The sequence below is a fragment of the Marmota flaviventris genome, chromosome 8 (assembly GCF_047511675.1).
Source record: "Marmota flaviventris isolate mMarFla1 chromosome 8, mMarFla1.hap1, whole genome shotgun sequence".
Classification (NCBI taxonomy): domain Eukaryota; kingdom Metazoa; phylum Chordata; class Mammalia; order Rodentia; family Sciuridae; genus Marmota; species Marmota flaviventris.
Window position 1 is genome coordinate 43,632,813 of NC_092505.1, and position 15,955 is coordinate 43,648,767.

Here is a 15,955-nt window from a genome sequence, read left to right on the forward strand (position 1 = left end):
AAGCACATAGAGGGCAAATGGAGGAGATGGTCAATGGGGGAGGACAGGTGTGTCACTAATCAGGCCTAAGACCCAGCAAAACCCAGGGGTTTTGCAAGGGGACTTCATTTGCCTAGAGTTGATCTAAGTCACATCTATGGGACACTTAGTTTAGGCTATGCACTGGTTAAGTACTATGTATATGTTAATTAATTTGATCATCATCAGACTTTTATGAGGTAGGTAAGGTGTGTCACTTGCAATGTTATGGATGAAGAAACAGAGTCAGAGGACAAATCAGCTGTCTGGCATCCCGACGCTTGTAAGTGACGGGACCTGGATTTGGCCTTGAGTTCTGCCCACTCTACTACTTTGCCTCTTAAAGAGAGGGGGAAGGAGACAGCATGCTCCCACGCTTGCTCTTTGACAGGTGGGCTGAATGAAGGGGAGAAGGCTGAGGGGCCAGGGAGAAGTGACTGCCAGCATGAGATAATTATCTTCAGCCGCTGACTTACCGCCGAAGGCAGTGCTGACTGAAAGCTGAACTCAATTTCTCACCCCGGTGACCCTCTGGATCCAGCCCTTGTTGTGGTAGATGTCCGAATACACTCCATAGAGATCCTTCTTTCCACAGCCCTCACCCCAGGACACTGTGCCCACCAGGTACCATTGGCCTCTCTTCATATCCAGAGTCACCATGGGGCCTCCAGAGTCTCCCGCACAGGCATCCTTCCCCCCTAGATGTAAAGGAGATGCAGATTAAAATTAGGGTGCCCCTTCCCAGCCCAAATCCAGAGGAAGCATCCTTCTCTCCAAGCCTGACTTGTAGTTTAGAGAATTTGGCACTAGAGGGCGCAGCAGACCGTGTGACCCAAACCTGAGCTCTGAGTCGTTTCCCTCAGGCCTCAGAGCTCAAAATGATTACTCTGCATAAAAAAATGACAAAATCATAGAATTTGCAGGGAAATGGATGGCATTAGAGCAGATTATGCTAAGTGAAGCTAGCCAATCCCTAAAAAACAAATGCCAAATGTCTTCTTTGATATAAGGAGAGTAACTAAGATCAGAGTAGGGACAAAGAGCAGGAGAAGAAGATTAACATTTAACAGGGATGAGAGGTGGGAGGGAAAGGGAGAGAGAAGGGAAATTGCATGGAAATGGAAGGAGACCCTCAGGGTTATACAGTGGAGGAGGTAGAGAGAGAGGAGGGGAGGGGAGGGGAGAGGTGGGGAGGGGGGAGGGTGGAGGATGGGAAAGGCAGCGGAGCACAACAGACACTAGTATGGCAATATGTAAATCAATGGATGTGTAACTGATGTGATTCTGCAATCTGTGTATGGGGTGAAGGTGGGAGTTCATAACCCACTTGAATCAAAGTGTGGAATATGATATGTCAAGAAATTTGTAATGTTTTGAACAACCAACAATAAAAAATTAAAAAAAAAAAAAAAAAGAAAGTGCTGGTTCAAGAAAGGAGTGATGGAAATCCTTAGCATGTTTCTCTCGGATGCAATGGAAGCTCTCCCCACAGGTTGGGAGGGCTCTGGCCCTTCACTGCTGGGCGCTGGTGCCCATGTTGTATGTCAGCATAACCTACCTTCCTTCTCCCCAGCACAGAGCATGTCCTTGGTTATGATCTTCTTCCGCCGAGCATAGCTCTCCTGGCAGGTATGGTGGTTAACAATGGGGATTTCAATCTGGAACACAAGGCTATTGTTGGTTCCCACTCCTTGCCATTCTGACACCCCTGGAGCATCTAGATCCACCTTAGATTTGGTGCCGGTGAAGAAACAATTGAATGGAGAACCCAGGGCTCATGTTCTGGTCCCATCTCAGTTGCTATATGTGACCTTTGACAAGTAACTTGGCCTCCCTGGAATTCAGTTCTTATATCTATAAAATGGAGATACTACTATTTGCCTAGCATATGCATTAGTTCAAATATGACATTATATACAAGAACCATGGTCTGTTTCTTTCCCTTGCTCTTACTGTGGGATGAGGCTTATGAGTTAATCACTGGTTTTCAGACTTCCAAGGCTATTTCCTCATCCAAAATGTGGGAGCCATCGTGTTTGACATACTAATCATGTGGAGTTATTTGCAGAGGAAAGGAATGAACAAGAGCTTTGAAAAGTACAAAAGCTATAACTATTAGTACTTTAGGGATCATCCTGGCTTGCTTTACAGCAAACATTCACTTGTGTTTCTCTCCCTCACTACAGGATGTGCTCTGGACACTGAGTCTGTATGTTGTCCATTTCTATGTTACATAACTGGGAAAATAGTAAATAATCAATATTTTTTAAAAATTAAGGTGTGAATGGATACATAAAAACAAGATATTGTGATCATCATCATTTTGGATTCAGCATGGGGTAAATGTTGGACTAACTATCTGAAATAAAAAGGGGAAACATGAATCTCATTCAACCTGGCCAAGAATTGAATGGACCAGATGCTCCAACATACACTTTCTGTTGGTCCTTGTTAAGAGGGAACCAGAGGCCATTCAGATTCTTTTTGGGCCAGGGCCTTGCCTAGATAAGTGGGAAGAGGAAGCCACATTGTGAGACATGTCTGCACTAAACTGTTGAGTACCCAATTAACCTCCTCTGATCATTCAGTATATCACCTAAGTGTCATGTCCTGGGGAAGTCTTCCTCAACCCCCAAGATAAGATCTGATTCCCCCACATTCCAGAGTGCCCTGAACTTATCTATCGTCACCTTTATCACACCCATAAGTACTTTCTGATGCACCTACTTGATTATAAGCCCAAAGAGGCTGGGAACCAGATCTGTCCTTTTACCCGCCCTCCATCCCAGCACACTTAACAGCTACTATAGAGGAGACACTAAATAAACAACTGGGAGTTCATGAATGAAGGGATGAAGGGATGTTGCAGATGTACAATTTCAAAGTGTGTTAAAATAATGCATATTGAAGGATTTAGAAGCTAGCTGTGTCACAGAATTAGTGATGTTAGAGCCAGGCATTTCTTAGAGGTCATCTAGTGTTGCCCTTGAACTTGGCAGTTGGAGATGGTAGGCTATGACCTAAAGAGGCAAAATGACTTTTTCAGATAATCCAATAAATGAAGAAGCCAGGATGTGGAGCCAGGGCTTTGTTCTTTATGTCTAGTTTGGAGTTCTTTTCTAAAATGACAGGAATGTGACCTTCTGAATGCAATGGTGAGTTTATGTTTGCAAGGACTGGGGTTCACAAGAGCCTGTCCCGTTCTTGGCTATGTAGTCCTCATGGTGTAAGATGAATCATGAACCTTTGTGGTGTCCAAACCTGTTGTTTTCTTGGAGAATTTCTATAATCTAGGGCTCTAATAACTACCAAGGACATTGAACAGCGTTTGGAGGCTAGAGTCCACCATCGGCAGAATAAACAAGTCAAGGTTTCTGGGCTCCAAAGTCCCACTGAACTTTGGAGGGAAGACTGGGTTTCTGGCCTCTCTTTCACCAGCCTGCCCAAGCCTCCAATTCCTGAGAAAGCAATGTGAAGCGTGAAGGCCAGCAAGGGCCAAGGTGTCACTGTTTGTAGGATATAGATTGAACTTCACCTCCATCAGGGTGTCTGGGAACCTCTGCAAGAACTGCTTCCCCCAGCCGCTGACGATGACCATGGTTCCTGGAGGAGAGGAGACACTGTCAGGACACAGGGGCTGTCTGTGAGGTGTTCAGAATGCTGCATCTTGTACTTCTGTCACCCTCTGCCTGTAGAGGAAGGGCTGAGTTTGCTACTTCAGAGAAAGGCAGCAAGATGGAGAGGAAGATGGGAAAGGCTGCTGAGTTGGAGGTGATCTGTGACAGAACAGGGGACACTTGTTTCTATGATATGTCACCTGATTTATTTGTCTATTTTCTTCTACCCGCAACTAGCATGGAACATAGGCTCTACAAGAGCAGTAATCTCATTCATCTTGTCCCCTGGCCTCTAAGAATGTCTGCATGTAGTAGATGCTCAAGAAATTATTGTAAATAAATAAAAAGCCCAGCCTAGCCAACAATAGGCTATGCTACCTTTAGGAAGACTTATGTGTTCTTCTCTCCTTCTAAGCCTCAGTCTCCTTATCCATAAAATGATGAAGCTAGACTTGGCATTCTCTAAATATTTTCTAGCTCTGAAGCTATGAAGTTGGCAAATCTGGGGACAATGTGAAAATGGATTGAATGCTAACAGAGCAACTGTAATCTTACTTGAGAAAGAGCCTGGATAATGAAAATAGCACTGGGCTTAAAGTCAGAAAACCTGGACACTAGCTTCAGATCTGCTTTTTATAGACGGTATGTTGGATGAATTACTTTACTTTGCCGAGCCTCCATTTTCTAATCTATAATATGGGGCTATCATACCAGCGTGCAAGGCTTTCATGAGTAGTAAGTGAAGGGATACAAACCAGCTGGCATGTGGTAAGTACACAGCACCCAAATAGTTAAAGTCAGTGGACTCTGTGTCTTTTCTGTCAGCTCACTTCCCATAAGTACTTCTCAGATTCTATCTTAGCAAAATTTTTAGCAGCTTTGAGCTAAAGGAGTGAAAAGGAGTGAATTATGATATGGTACCACTGAATTTAGAATGAAAAGGAAGTCAACCGGCATGAGCTGGTCTCTTATTCTATGTTGGATTTATATTATCTCATTTATATTACCTATTTAAATATCACAATCACCCCAAGGGGTATTGTCTCCAGTTTAGAAGTAAGTGGACGGGGTTTAATGAGACCAAGTACTTTCCTTTGATCACCTAACTGGGGATGCAAGCAATGGGATTTGACTCTGTGCTGGCTATTAAGCTATTGTGCCTTGGCTTCAGCCTTACCTGTCTATGCTCTGCTTTGTGGTACTAGGAGTGAGACTCTGAAATGGCAGTTCTGCTTGTCTGGCTGGCGTCCTGAACATAGGAGGCATTTTCAGGGAGATTGGAGGATTTCCTTAATGGCTTCTCACTCTACTGGTGGCAATTGGTTTCAACTATTTTCCTTAACACATCAGCCTCTTCTGTGGAAGTCTAAGTTCTAGCTCCAAAGGGCCCCTTTCCAAGCCTCTAGGTTCTATAATTCCAGCCTCTTCCTTTTGTTCCCCAAGACCTAGAGGCAGAGGTTTCTTCCTGTTGATAGTCAGCTTTCCCTTTTACTTATTTATTCTGCTAATACCCTATCATAAATTCTCTCTGTAGCCATCACTAGTCTGGATTTTGTTTTCCTGTCTGGATCAGTGGGCCTGCCTGTTCACTATGTGCCTACCACTACCTCCAAACTAGTTCTGACTTTGCAGCTTTAGGGCAGGCATCCAGGGGATTATGTAGCCACCATTGGCTGACTCAATTGGCACCAGAGCCTCCTCAAGACTGGAGAACTCCCTGCTTAGATCCCAGCTGCGCTGCGGAGGTGGGATCGGGGTTTGGGGAAGGTACCTTCCTTCGGGGGCTCCTCAGGCAGACATATGGGCATCACGAAGTCATTCAGTATTGGGCTTTCCAGCAGCTCCACCAGAGCCACATCGTTCTCAAAAGTGTGGGGTTGATACAGCGGATGGAGGATGAAATGTTTGACACCGAGATGCTGTTCGTTTTCATCAGACCGGAGCCTCCAGTGCTTGCCTGTGCAAGAGGAAGACATGGGAGGCACGAGGATAATGGAGGATAAGGTCCCACCTTGTCATGTCTGGTGCCATCCAGGGCCTGCTTCCAGACTTAACCTTTTCCTTGCCCTTCACCCACCCATTGCCTTAGTGAACTTTTCTTATGCCTCTTGCCACAGTCCAATATCCTCTCCTCCCAGTGCCTCGGTCACACGTTGCCTCCTCCATGAAGCCTCTCAGACACTTCGGTTAGAAATCTTTCCCTTATGAACTCCCGTGGCCCTTCACCTGTCCCTCTACTACCAAATGAGCTGCTTCCTACCTTGGGTCAGATGGCCCTGCATTTGTATCTTGTTCCTCTGTTATACGGTAGCTCCTTGTGGGCAGGAGCTAGGTATTCATGACAATGTGTCATTCAATCCTGGCAGAGTGTATACCTGAATTGAATCAGCTATTGATCTTATACAGGAAAGCCTTGAAAAATGGCAGGAGCAGAACCCTGTTCCAAAAACCACTTCTCATTTGCACCTCACTCACCCATAATGATCATAAAGTCAGAAGGGCTAAGCAAGTATGAGTCATCCAGGGTCAAGTCGTCTGAATCGAGGTATTGGTGGAGGCAGTGAGCAGCAGTCACAATCCAGTTGGATCCTGGAGAACAGAACACACAAACACCACTTCCTTCACCACCCTGTCCTGCCTCCCAGTGTCTTGAGTTAAGGGACTTGAGACTGTTCCAGGGCACCCCTTCAGACCTTACAAAGGCCAAACCCCTCTTTGTTGCATCTCTTGGTCTCAGACACTTACTTGATACTAAGTGGAAGATGAGGTGTAAAACTTGATTTCAACGGCCTGTCTCAAATCACACCAGGACTGAATGTTTTAAAGAGAGTTTCAGGGTTCCCTGAAACCTATGATGGGGGTGAAAAACAGCCGAAGGTGGGCCCACAACAACTTGTGCTCACTGGCTACCTCTCTGGCCTTACTTCTCAAAGTGTGGTCCCTGGACCAGCAGCATCAGCCTCACCTGGAAACTCCTTTGAAATGAAAAGCAAATCAAAGCCTGTACTTGAGCATGATCCCCAAATAATTCATGGGCTCATTACAGTTTGAGTAGAATGATCAGTAGCTAGCAGCCAAGTATATTTCTTATGTCTTGGCTATCTTCTTCTCCTGGGCAGATATATTCCTCAACTTTGTTTAATATAGGGCCAGGCTATCCTTTAGGTGGGACAGATGACAAGTACATAAGTAGCTGAACTCTGAGGTATATCCTGGATGAGCCAAGAAAAAAGAAAGGCTCTGAGTCTTAGGGGGTAAGAGTCAGGGATATCAGGTTAGGGTTCAAAGTCAAGGGAGAGGTGCTTTTCTGGAGCAGATCCCAAACTCCTCTGGCCCTCTCAGAAGTAGCTGTGTGCTCTGGCCCCTGGCTCTACATAGACCATCACAAGGCTACCCTCTTTCGCCTCTAATTGATCTTGACCCCACCCATGGTCAGGAGCTGTTGGGTTGACTTTGCAGGTAGGTAAGGTTGGCTAAAATACCCAGTTTAGGGGAGCCTGCCTCAGAAAGGGGATCTGGGCTATTTAGATGAGCCCAGCACTGTGCACTGGCCCGTCTGCATGGCCTCACCCTCCAGCTCTGTCAATCCCTCTGCCCAGCCTCCCTGTGGGCATCAAGACTGTGCTTTGCCACTTCCTTCACCCCTTAGCTCCCTCTGGGCTCTCCTGCCCTCTTCTACCTCTCCTTCACCCCATAAGACCGAAGCCCAGAGGAAAGAGATCCTAGTTTGTGAGAGCTCTGGGAGGGTGAGGTGTGAGGGAGCTCTTGGCTTGGGTGAGGGTAGAGAAGTGAACTTCAAACAACTCTCAAACACGAGTTGTAGGGAATAAGGCAGGAACGTTGTTGATTTTAAAACTCAAGGTTTAAAACAATGAATTTAAGTCTTAAAACAGTGGGCACCTCCATCCATCTCTTTCACTTGCCTGACAAGCCACCTGGCCTGGCTTCAGCTCGCCTGTCACTCTTCCTCACCACCTCTCCTCTCTTCTGTCTCTGCACGTGAGGGTCCACCCTTCCTATCTTCTTCCATGATTTCTCCTCTTCCTCAGATATTGCACATCTTACCAGTCTGTCTTCTTGTTGTATCATGCCTTTTAATTTCTCTTTTCACCCCTCAGTCTCCTTTCTCTTATTTCCTAGGTCTCTCTTATTGGTCTCTTTCTGTCTCTTAGTCCTTTCTGCTGCTGACCGGCTCCCTCTGTTTATCTCCCTTTCTTCATCTTTCTTGGTCTTCTCCCCAGCCCTGCTCCCCACTGGATGGCCCTCAGCCACAGCTGGCTTTATTTCTTCCTTTCTTTGACACCTTTGCTCGTTCTTCCTGTCCCATTGAGGCTCCACTGAGTGGGATCCTTCATCTTTGCTCTCATGGGAATTAGAGTGGAGACTTCACATACCCCATTTGCCAATTCACCCATTCCTGGAGGTAAGAACATGAATGAACTTGAAATACTTGAAATCATCTACATCCAGGCAAAAATGCAGCAGGGAGAGCCATCAGATGTTCCTTCCCCACCTTGCCCCCACTCCCACCCACATTTAACTCTTTACAAAGCTGTCAATCTTCTCTTCCAATGCTTTTTAACCAGCCCCCCTCATTTCCATCCCTTGTGCCCTTACTTCTTACTTTGAGGCTTATAACTTCTCTCCCCACTATTGCAAATAGTTACCACACTGAATTTCTTGCTTTTAGATTCCCTCCTTTTGGTCTAGATTGCCCCTAGACAGAACTTTCCAGAACATGATTATGAATTTGCAGTAGTGCCCAGGATCTGATGTAAATCTCTAAATGTGGCATTCGAGGCCTTTGCAAATCTACCTTCCCTGACTGTCTGAGGGTAAGTTTCCTGGTTCTTCCTAATCATACAACCCTGTCATAGCCTGCCTTTGATCCAAGGTAATTGCCTTGTATTGTAATTTATGTTTGAGAGTCTGATTCCCTGATGTGGTCCTTCTTGAGGCCAGAGACTGATGAGGATTTAGGAGGTGTTTGGCATCTCAAAGAATTGGAACACATGTCTCCTGGTTCCAGTTAAGAGTTCCTTCTACCACAGTATACTGCTACAGACAGCGATTCTGAACAAAGAGACCTTGGTCTGCCTTCAGGAACAGGATCAGGTAGCCCTCACTCTGCCACCAGTCCTGAGTCCTTCACCCCTTCCACCTCCTCCTTACCTACAAGGGTGCCCCCACAGAAGGGCTGCCCATTTGGGTGAGACAGCATGGCAATCCAGGGAGCGGTGCCCTTCTGGGCTGGGCGTCCATTGAAGATCTTGGCCATCAGCGTCTGGGAGAACTTGGGAAGACCACACACTGCAGCCAAGGGAGGAAGGGACAGATCATACTCTGGGCTCCATATTGCCCATTTCCAGGGTTTCCAGTTTATCACCCTTTTAGGAACACCTGTTAGTTTTGATGAACCAACATCTGTGGCCCACTCTGATAATGGTACTATGAGTTTTCTTCAGGGTCCATTTTTTGGTCTATGTAGCCTAAGTTGGACTGACTTCACCTCTGGTTTCAGGGAAGAGAATTGTGACTGATCAAAACCCTGGATCCCTTGATCACAGCAATTGCTTAGAGATGGGATGTGACCTTGGCCAAGCCAATGAAAGCCTAGCTTCAAAATTTTGCTAAACATACTAGAAAAAGAGAAAGTCATTTTCTACAGGGGTTGCTTGGCTGTTGGCCATAAGCCCACACCTGCGGGTGATACTCTCATGAAGAGTTCGCTGAGTAATGCTATTCACCTGGAGGACAGCGGAACTGGAAGACTAGGGGAGAAGAGAGAGATTGTCTTCCGATTTTTTGAGCCCTTTGAACTAACCATATTGAGACCGTTTGGTAGAACCTCTTCATTATGGGAACCTATACACTCTTTCTTTTTCTTCTTATGCTGTTTATATTGCATTTCTGTCATTTAGAAATGAAAGTTCTGACTAATAAAGGAACTTCATGCTCTAACTGCAGAGGCCTATTCTCAGAGAAGCCCTACAAGAAGTGTCTGCCTGCTCCATCCCCTGTCTTCCACTAACCTGAATTCCCAAACATCCATGTACATCACAGCCTGACAAAAATCACAGATCAATATACTGCAACCTTGACTGAATCTCCAGCATCTCCCAGTGTCATTCTCTGTGCCTAGGTTCAGCTGCCTCAATGGAAGTCCTGTCCCCCTTCCTACTGGATGCTCAGGAGTCCATTGGGTGGGAGTTCCTCGGTTGTCCTCCTCCCCATATCCTCCTCCTGTCAACTTTTCTTCTCTTCATAACCAATCCTGTGCTCTGGATCTCCTCACTTAACTCTCAGGGACCTGGCCCAGCTCCTGTATTTTCCAACTCTGCTTCTCCTCTGCCTCTAAAACATGGTCAAGCATTTTCATCCTAAAAACCAACTTCCATTTCCCTGCTTCTCTCTCATGCCACAGCCTCTTCTTTTCCCTTCCATAGTCAAGCTTCTGCACAGAGGGGTGGATGCTCAGTCTTCCCTCTCCTTTGGAGTTGGATTCAGAAGAAGGAAGTGCCCCATACTACACAGACTTAAATTTTATCTGATGTATTCTTCCTACTAGGCATTAGTTCTCCTTGTCCTGTGATTCCCCAACCACTGAAGCTGGGATACCCATCACATTAGGGGAAGAATGGATAGGCTTTGGCTTTTGAAAGAGCAAAGCCTAAACCAATGTCTAAGAAAGAGACTTTTCATTTGCAGAGGTAGGGATTGTGGTAAGAATAAAAACAAAAACAAAAGCAAACAAACACACAAAAACGTGTAGGCTATAGGGAATTAAAACCTCGGGGACTGAGTGCATAATTTTTACTGTACGTAGAAGCTCTTCTTAGAGCCAGTGAAGAGTCTGGAGGAACGGAGGAGGGAAACACCCTGGGTGGAGGGACAATGAGAGAAAGACATAATGCAACTGGGGGTCCTGTTCTCTGTCCTCCCTGAGATGGCCACTGAGACTTGGGCCTGTGCTGGGGAACATCCACCCCAGGGCCTTCTCCTGGACCCTCAGCTGTAATGCATGCCCTTGAGCTCTTCACCCTTCTTGACGATTTCCTGTCCCTGGCTTCTGAATACTTTTCTTCTTGTTTTGTTTCCCCCCTCTTTCTTTTTTCTTTTCTCTTTTCTCCCTCCCTACTTTTTTTTGGTCCTTTCTTTTGCTCTGTTTCTTTCTAGGGGCGTCTCTTCATGATCTCTATGCTGGTATTTGCCTTGTTGAGCCCTTAGGCTCCTTTTTGTTTTCTGCACATTTCCAATAGATGAAAATCCACCCCTCTGCCATATTCTACCTAAATGCTAATGAATTTCATCTCAGTGTCTTTAAATCTGCCCTCTTTCTCTGGAACTCACTATTCTTTACTGCCTACTTAAACTCTTCAAAGTTAAAGATGCTAAGCCCTGTTCACCAGCTTTCATGAACTTTCTCCTCTTGTTAGCCAGACCTCTGTGAATGTCTGCAACAACCACATTTCTGTTGCCTCCCTTTTCTTCTACCCCCATATCAAGTCAGTCCCTAAGTTGGTGTTGAATCACTAGGAGAAGCAGCCCAATGCCTCGTCCCCATCCATGTCCCAATATTCTCCATAGAACCTCAGCGTCTCGGTATGTCACAATATAAATTCCAAACATCTAGAAGAAAACAAGAATCTGAAATGTAGTAGAACACCGGATATGATAGTCCTTGAAACCAGCAACATACGAAGCATGAAGTCTAATTTAGGATTCTTTTAGTTCTCAATAGTGTAAAAAGCATGACACAAAAATAAATGATACAAACCTCAAACAAAGGCAAGACGTGTGTGTCCCCTGGAGAGCCCTCACTCTCAGGTTGACTCATATCAACCCCTGCACCCTAAAGCTTGCACAATCTCAAGAGATGCCTAAGGCCAACCTTTACTGGGATTACAACCTAAATGGATTTAAACTTCTGACCTCATGTTTGCACTGTCACAGCTCCTTGGTTTGGTGGGTTCTCCCCATCTCTTGCCAGGATAGTCTCAGTAGTTTCCCAGCCACTCTCCCTAGCTCAGTCCCTTTCCCTCCACTTTCCACATCACACCACCTGCTCTCAGACCTGCCAAATTCTCAATTTTCAGTGGGTGAGACCCAGCAATCTACATTCATAACAAGCACCCCTACCCCATGATTCTGATTGATAGACTTCAAACTTAGAAAATCCCTTGTCACAGGACAGAGTGCAGAGTACAGCTTTTAGATTCTTTCAACTCCTTCGATGCACACTGCTTCCACTCCAAATGTGGCTCACTTTCCTGGGTTAATAACATTGCCGACTCTACCTCTTCCTACCCATCACCAAGTACATCTTTGAAGTTTCTGCAAAGCCATTCTGATCCCCTCTAGCTGTATGAAATCACATCTTCCTTTAATTAAGTTCCCATGATATTTAAATAGCAATTTCTCTTATATGTCCACCTCCTTTTGCCTGTTTAATACTTAGATAAACACAACTTTGTCTCCCGCGCTAGTGTGAGCTCTTTGAAGCCAAGGACTCAAATGACAGGCACTTAAATGGAGGAGCGTGCACCCTCTGAGAAGGGAACATATCAATAACAAAGTCCTCTCTTTGACACTTCTTCTTGGGTGATGCCCAGATGCCATAAGTGTTTTGTTTTGTTTTGTTTTTCCTGTAACAGGGGAAATTTTGGTTTAATGAGGGGGCCAATTTAAAAAATCAAAACAAATGGTCACACTTCAACAACATTAACAAAACTCCCAAACTAAGGCTATTGGTTATCCACAGAGGGTTTATTTCCACTTTGGACCCCTGACAGCTGAGACAGAGTGCAGAGGCCCCTTACAGAGTAGCAAAGCATGTGATATTAAATATACAAAATATAGCATTCTCTACATGCACCATTCATAGGTATAGGAGTGTGTTTTTATGAACTGACTGGGAAAGTGAACATTTCCCAATTGTTCTCTGGCTGCATTTGTCTGATGAAGATTCCCAGGGAAAAGAGCTCTGAGGGGGCACAATCAGCCTGTGACAGCCAGAGACAGGCTTCTGGCAATCAGAGAAGTGCTGAATGCAAGAGATGGAAAAACCCTAAGGGGCTCTTATGACTTCCCTTGCAGATAGGGGAACTGAGGCTCAACGGGAAAATGATTTGTCAAAGGATTTATAGCCAGTGCCAGTTGGAGACAGAGACAGGGCTAGAAACCAGCATTCATGGCTCTCCCCTCTTTTCACTGTCACCAATGAGTCTCTGCTTCTCTTGATCTCTGGTTCCCAGAAAGCACAGGACTGGATCTCTCTGAATATCCTGCTGGGTAATTCTCTGTTGAGCTAGGTCCCATGGCTATAGAGCAGGACATAGGTGAATCTTAGAGTCCTGAGTTCACCCTTTCTTCCATTTTCCTGTCCAGAAGCACAGTGGGATACAATGTGCACCTTCTCTTTTCCCCAAGTAACAGCCAAGTCTCCACATTTGCTCTCAGGGCTCAGGTAGTCTTTTCAGATGACTCATTTCAGGGATGAAAGGTTGCTTCTCACTTGTCTGGAGTGGTACATATTGACAGCCTGGGATGTCAGCCATTCAGGAGTGGCATGTGGGCCCAAGTGATGTTCTGAGCTGAAAGTAGGAATTCAACGGGCTTGGGGACCCTCCTACTGCTATTGTCTTCCTCAGTCACAGGTTTTCTCTTTGTCCTTGACATTTCTTTAATAGGGAATATAAAGGATGAAGCTTGGACTGGAAGAAGGTTGAAGAGGAATCCTAGGAGCAAAAGTGCTCCAAGTTATTTTACTAGAGAGGAAGGCCCCCAGGTTTATGATCTCTATCCCCCAAACCTGAATGGTTTTCTCCTAGAGGAGGGAGTGGATTTGATATAGGCCCAGAGTGCAGAGCTGGGTCAAAATATGAATGCAGAGTTAAGTTCAATGCAAGGAATCATTTCCTAATAATCAAGCTCAAATATACCAACAGTGGGCCCAATAGGTTTGATATATAATTAGGAGTGAATAAAGGCCATGGGATAAAGCTTGCCAGAGAGGAGTGCTAGATTGGCCCAGAGGTCTTCTGGTCCAGCTTTCCCATTGTATTGCTGGAAAGAGTGAAGGCCAGTGAGGGGAATGGAATTGACCATGGTCGTGGACCCTGGTCTCTTGCCTAGAACCTTTTCCTTATACAACACTGCTGCCTCTCAGGGTCCTGGGGTCCATCTTAGGAGGATGAGTGCCCCAGTAGGTCACTGTGTTCCATTCTATTTGGTCTGTTAAGTAACATGGAGTGTGCTGTTGGAGGTGTGTGGTGTAGTCTCACTTGAGCTGGGGCAGGGTAGACAGACCCTGAGGAAGTAAGTCAGCTCACCGCTCCACCTGGAGCTCTCCCAAACCTTGTGAGGAGCCCATCTGCTCCCACAGCCAGTCCACATAGTTGGAGACCTTTGTGTAGACTCCATATACCTGCTTGCTACCACATTCTTCAGGGCCTCCCCAGGATACAAGGCCTTGGGCCACCCAGTGCTGGCTCAAGTCATCAAGGATAACAAAGGCCCCGCCACTATCTCCAAGGCATGTGTCCTTGCCACCTTCATAGTAGCCAGCACAGAACATGTTCTCTGTGACGCTGTAGTTGCCTGAGCGGGACTCATAGCTGGCTTTGCACTCAGCATGCGGCACCACGGGTAACTTGACGTACTGAAGGACATCGGACAAGGTTCGCGTGCCACTGCTGATGATCTCATCCACTGTCACATTGGGATTGGAAATGCCCCAGCCGGCCACCAGGCCAAGCATGTGGGGGACTGGGCCTTCAGGCTCAGGCCTTGGCAAGCAGATAGGCATGACGTGGGGTCCCAGGGGTACAGGCTCCTGCAGCTGCACCAGAGCTATGTCATGATTGTAGTTCTGGATGTTGAAGTCTGGGTGGAGCACCACTCTGGAAGCTGAGCTGTTGACAGCTCCTGATTTGTCCCGAACGTCATGCAGGCCCAAGTAGACAGTGACATGCTCCTTAGAGACCGGTATCACTGTGTTGTCTCTGCGCTGTGAACGCAGCACGTGAGCGGCCGTGAGAATCCAAGACTCAGAGAGTAGTGCTCCACTCCCGAACCACTTGTCATTTGGTACCCTTGAGGTGTCCTCTACCACTATCAGAGCCTGCCATGGAAAGAGGCCAGGCTCAGCATTCCGGCCTCCAATGATCCGCTTGACCAGATTTGGCAGGGAGCGGGAGGGCTGGCCACACACTATAAGGAGAAGGAGGGAGTGGGGACAAGAGATAAAGACTGGTTAGGACTACCATTTGAAAAGAGGCACTAAGAAAAATTCATATCTTACCCATTGTGGATTATGCCACCGTGGTACCCTAACCTGTCTGAGTCATGTTAACCTGGGAGAGCTCTGTCCTGGGACAGTTTGTATCTAGGTCTCTATAGGATGGCCCATCTCCCATAGAGATGACAACCCAGTAGTTGGAACCTTCTCTGGACCAGATCATTTCATGCTTGGGCCATCTCTCTCTTGAATTACCACCTCTGGCTATGACTACTTTTGGCCTGGACCATCTTTAGCCAGGACTATCCCTAGCAGTATCCACTTATCCCCTTTCTTCCCTAAAAAGGTATTTCATATCCCAGAAGTTGTTCATACTGTGGGCACTTGAAGAACTTCTACAAGTTTTCTCTCCATCTTCATGGGCACAGAGAAATGGAAGTATTATAAAAGACAATCTAGCAAGCTCTAATAGTTATTGGACTGGGTACCAAGATGCTTGGAGCCTTTACCTGGTCTTTCTATTTCCATGCTACTTTGAATCAGAACGTTTTCTCTCTTAATTTCAGTTTTTGACTCGCCAAATGAAACAGTTGGTCAAGATGATCTTCAAGAATTTTCAAATTCCAAATTCCTTTGATTTTTATTTCATTTTCCCTGACTACCCCCAGTTTATGGATGAAGACAGTTAAGAGACTATCCCAAGAGGACATAGTTATCAAGTTGGATAGTAGGGTCTTAAATGGATTCTTAAGACAGTTTACATATTAAGACCCTAGTTGTAGACCCTCAAACCTTTTCTCATCTGGCTAAAGGACTCATTGATGCCTGTGTATTAAGTCTCAGAACATAGTATGTAGGGGAAAGGTGGCATAATCCACAAGCAATGATGCATGGGCCCTATTTGGACCACACATCATTGCACCCAGGAGCCCTGTAGTACCTTCAAGGGAAGGAGAAAGGTCTGAGCAAACTTCATTCCACTGAGTTGTACCCCGAGCATGCACATGCACCACCGGCCTCCTGCAGCCAAATGCCTCTGGCTCATGAGCAGTGGGTCTTCAGAACTAGCCCTCCCACTGGC

General features: G+C 46.1%; 1 protein-coding gene across 2 annotated transcripts in view; it reads right to left on the minus strand.

Moving 5' to 3' along the window:
• Nucleotides 1-525: 525 nt before the first annotated feature.
• Nucleotides 526-15,955, minus strand: part of Masp1 (MBL associated serine protease 1) — a 63,950-nt gene continuing 48,520 nt past the window's right edge. Inside the window, exons 11-16 of one of the 2 annotated variants that reach the window (XM_027951518.2) lie at nt 8,808-8,945; nt 6,111-6,224; nt 5,407-5,592; nt 3,554-3,621; nt 1,577-1,676; nt 526-716 (exon numbers count right to left, since the gene is read on the minus strand). In XM_027951518.2, coding sequence (XP_027807319.2) covers nt 526-716; nt 1,577-1,676; nt 3,554-3,621; nt 5,407-5,592; nt 6,111-6,224; nt 8,808-8,945 — 797 coding nt within the window. Of the gene's footprint in view, nt 717-1,576; nt 1,677-3,553; nt 3,622-5,406; nt 5,593-6,110; nt 6,225-8,807; nt 8,946-12,451; nt 14,847-15,955 lie in introns of those variants that run through there. The other variant, XM_027951517.2, reaches the window with a different exon arrangement.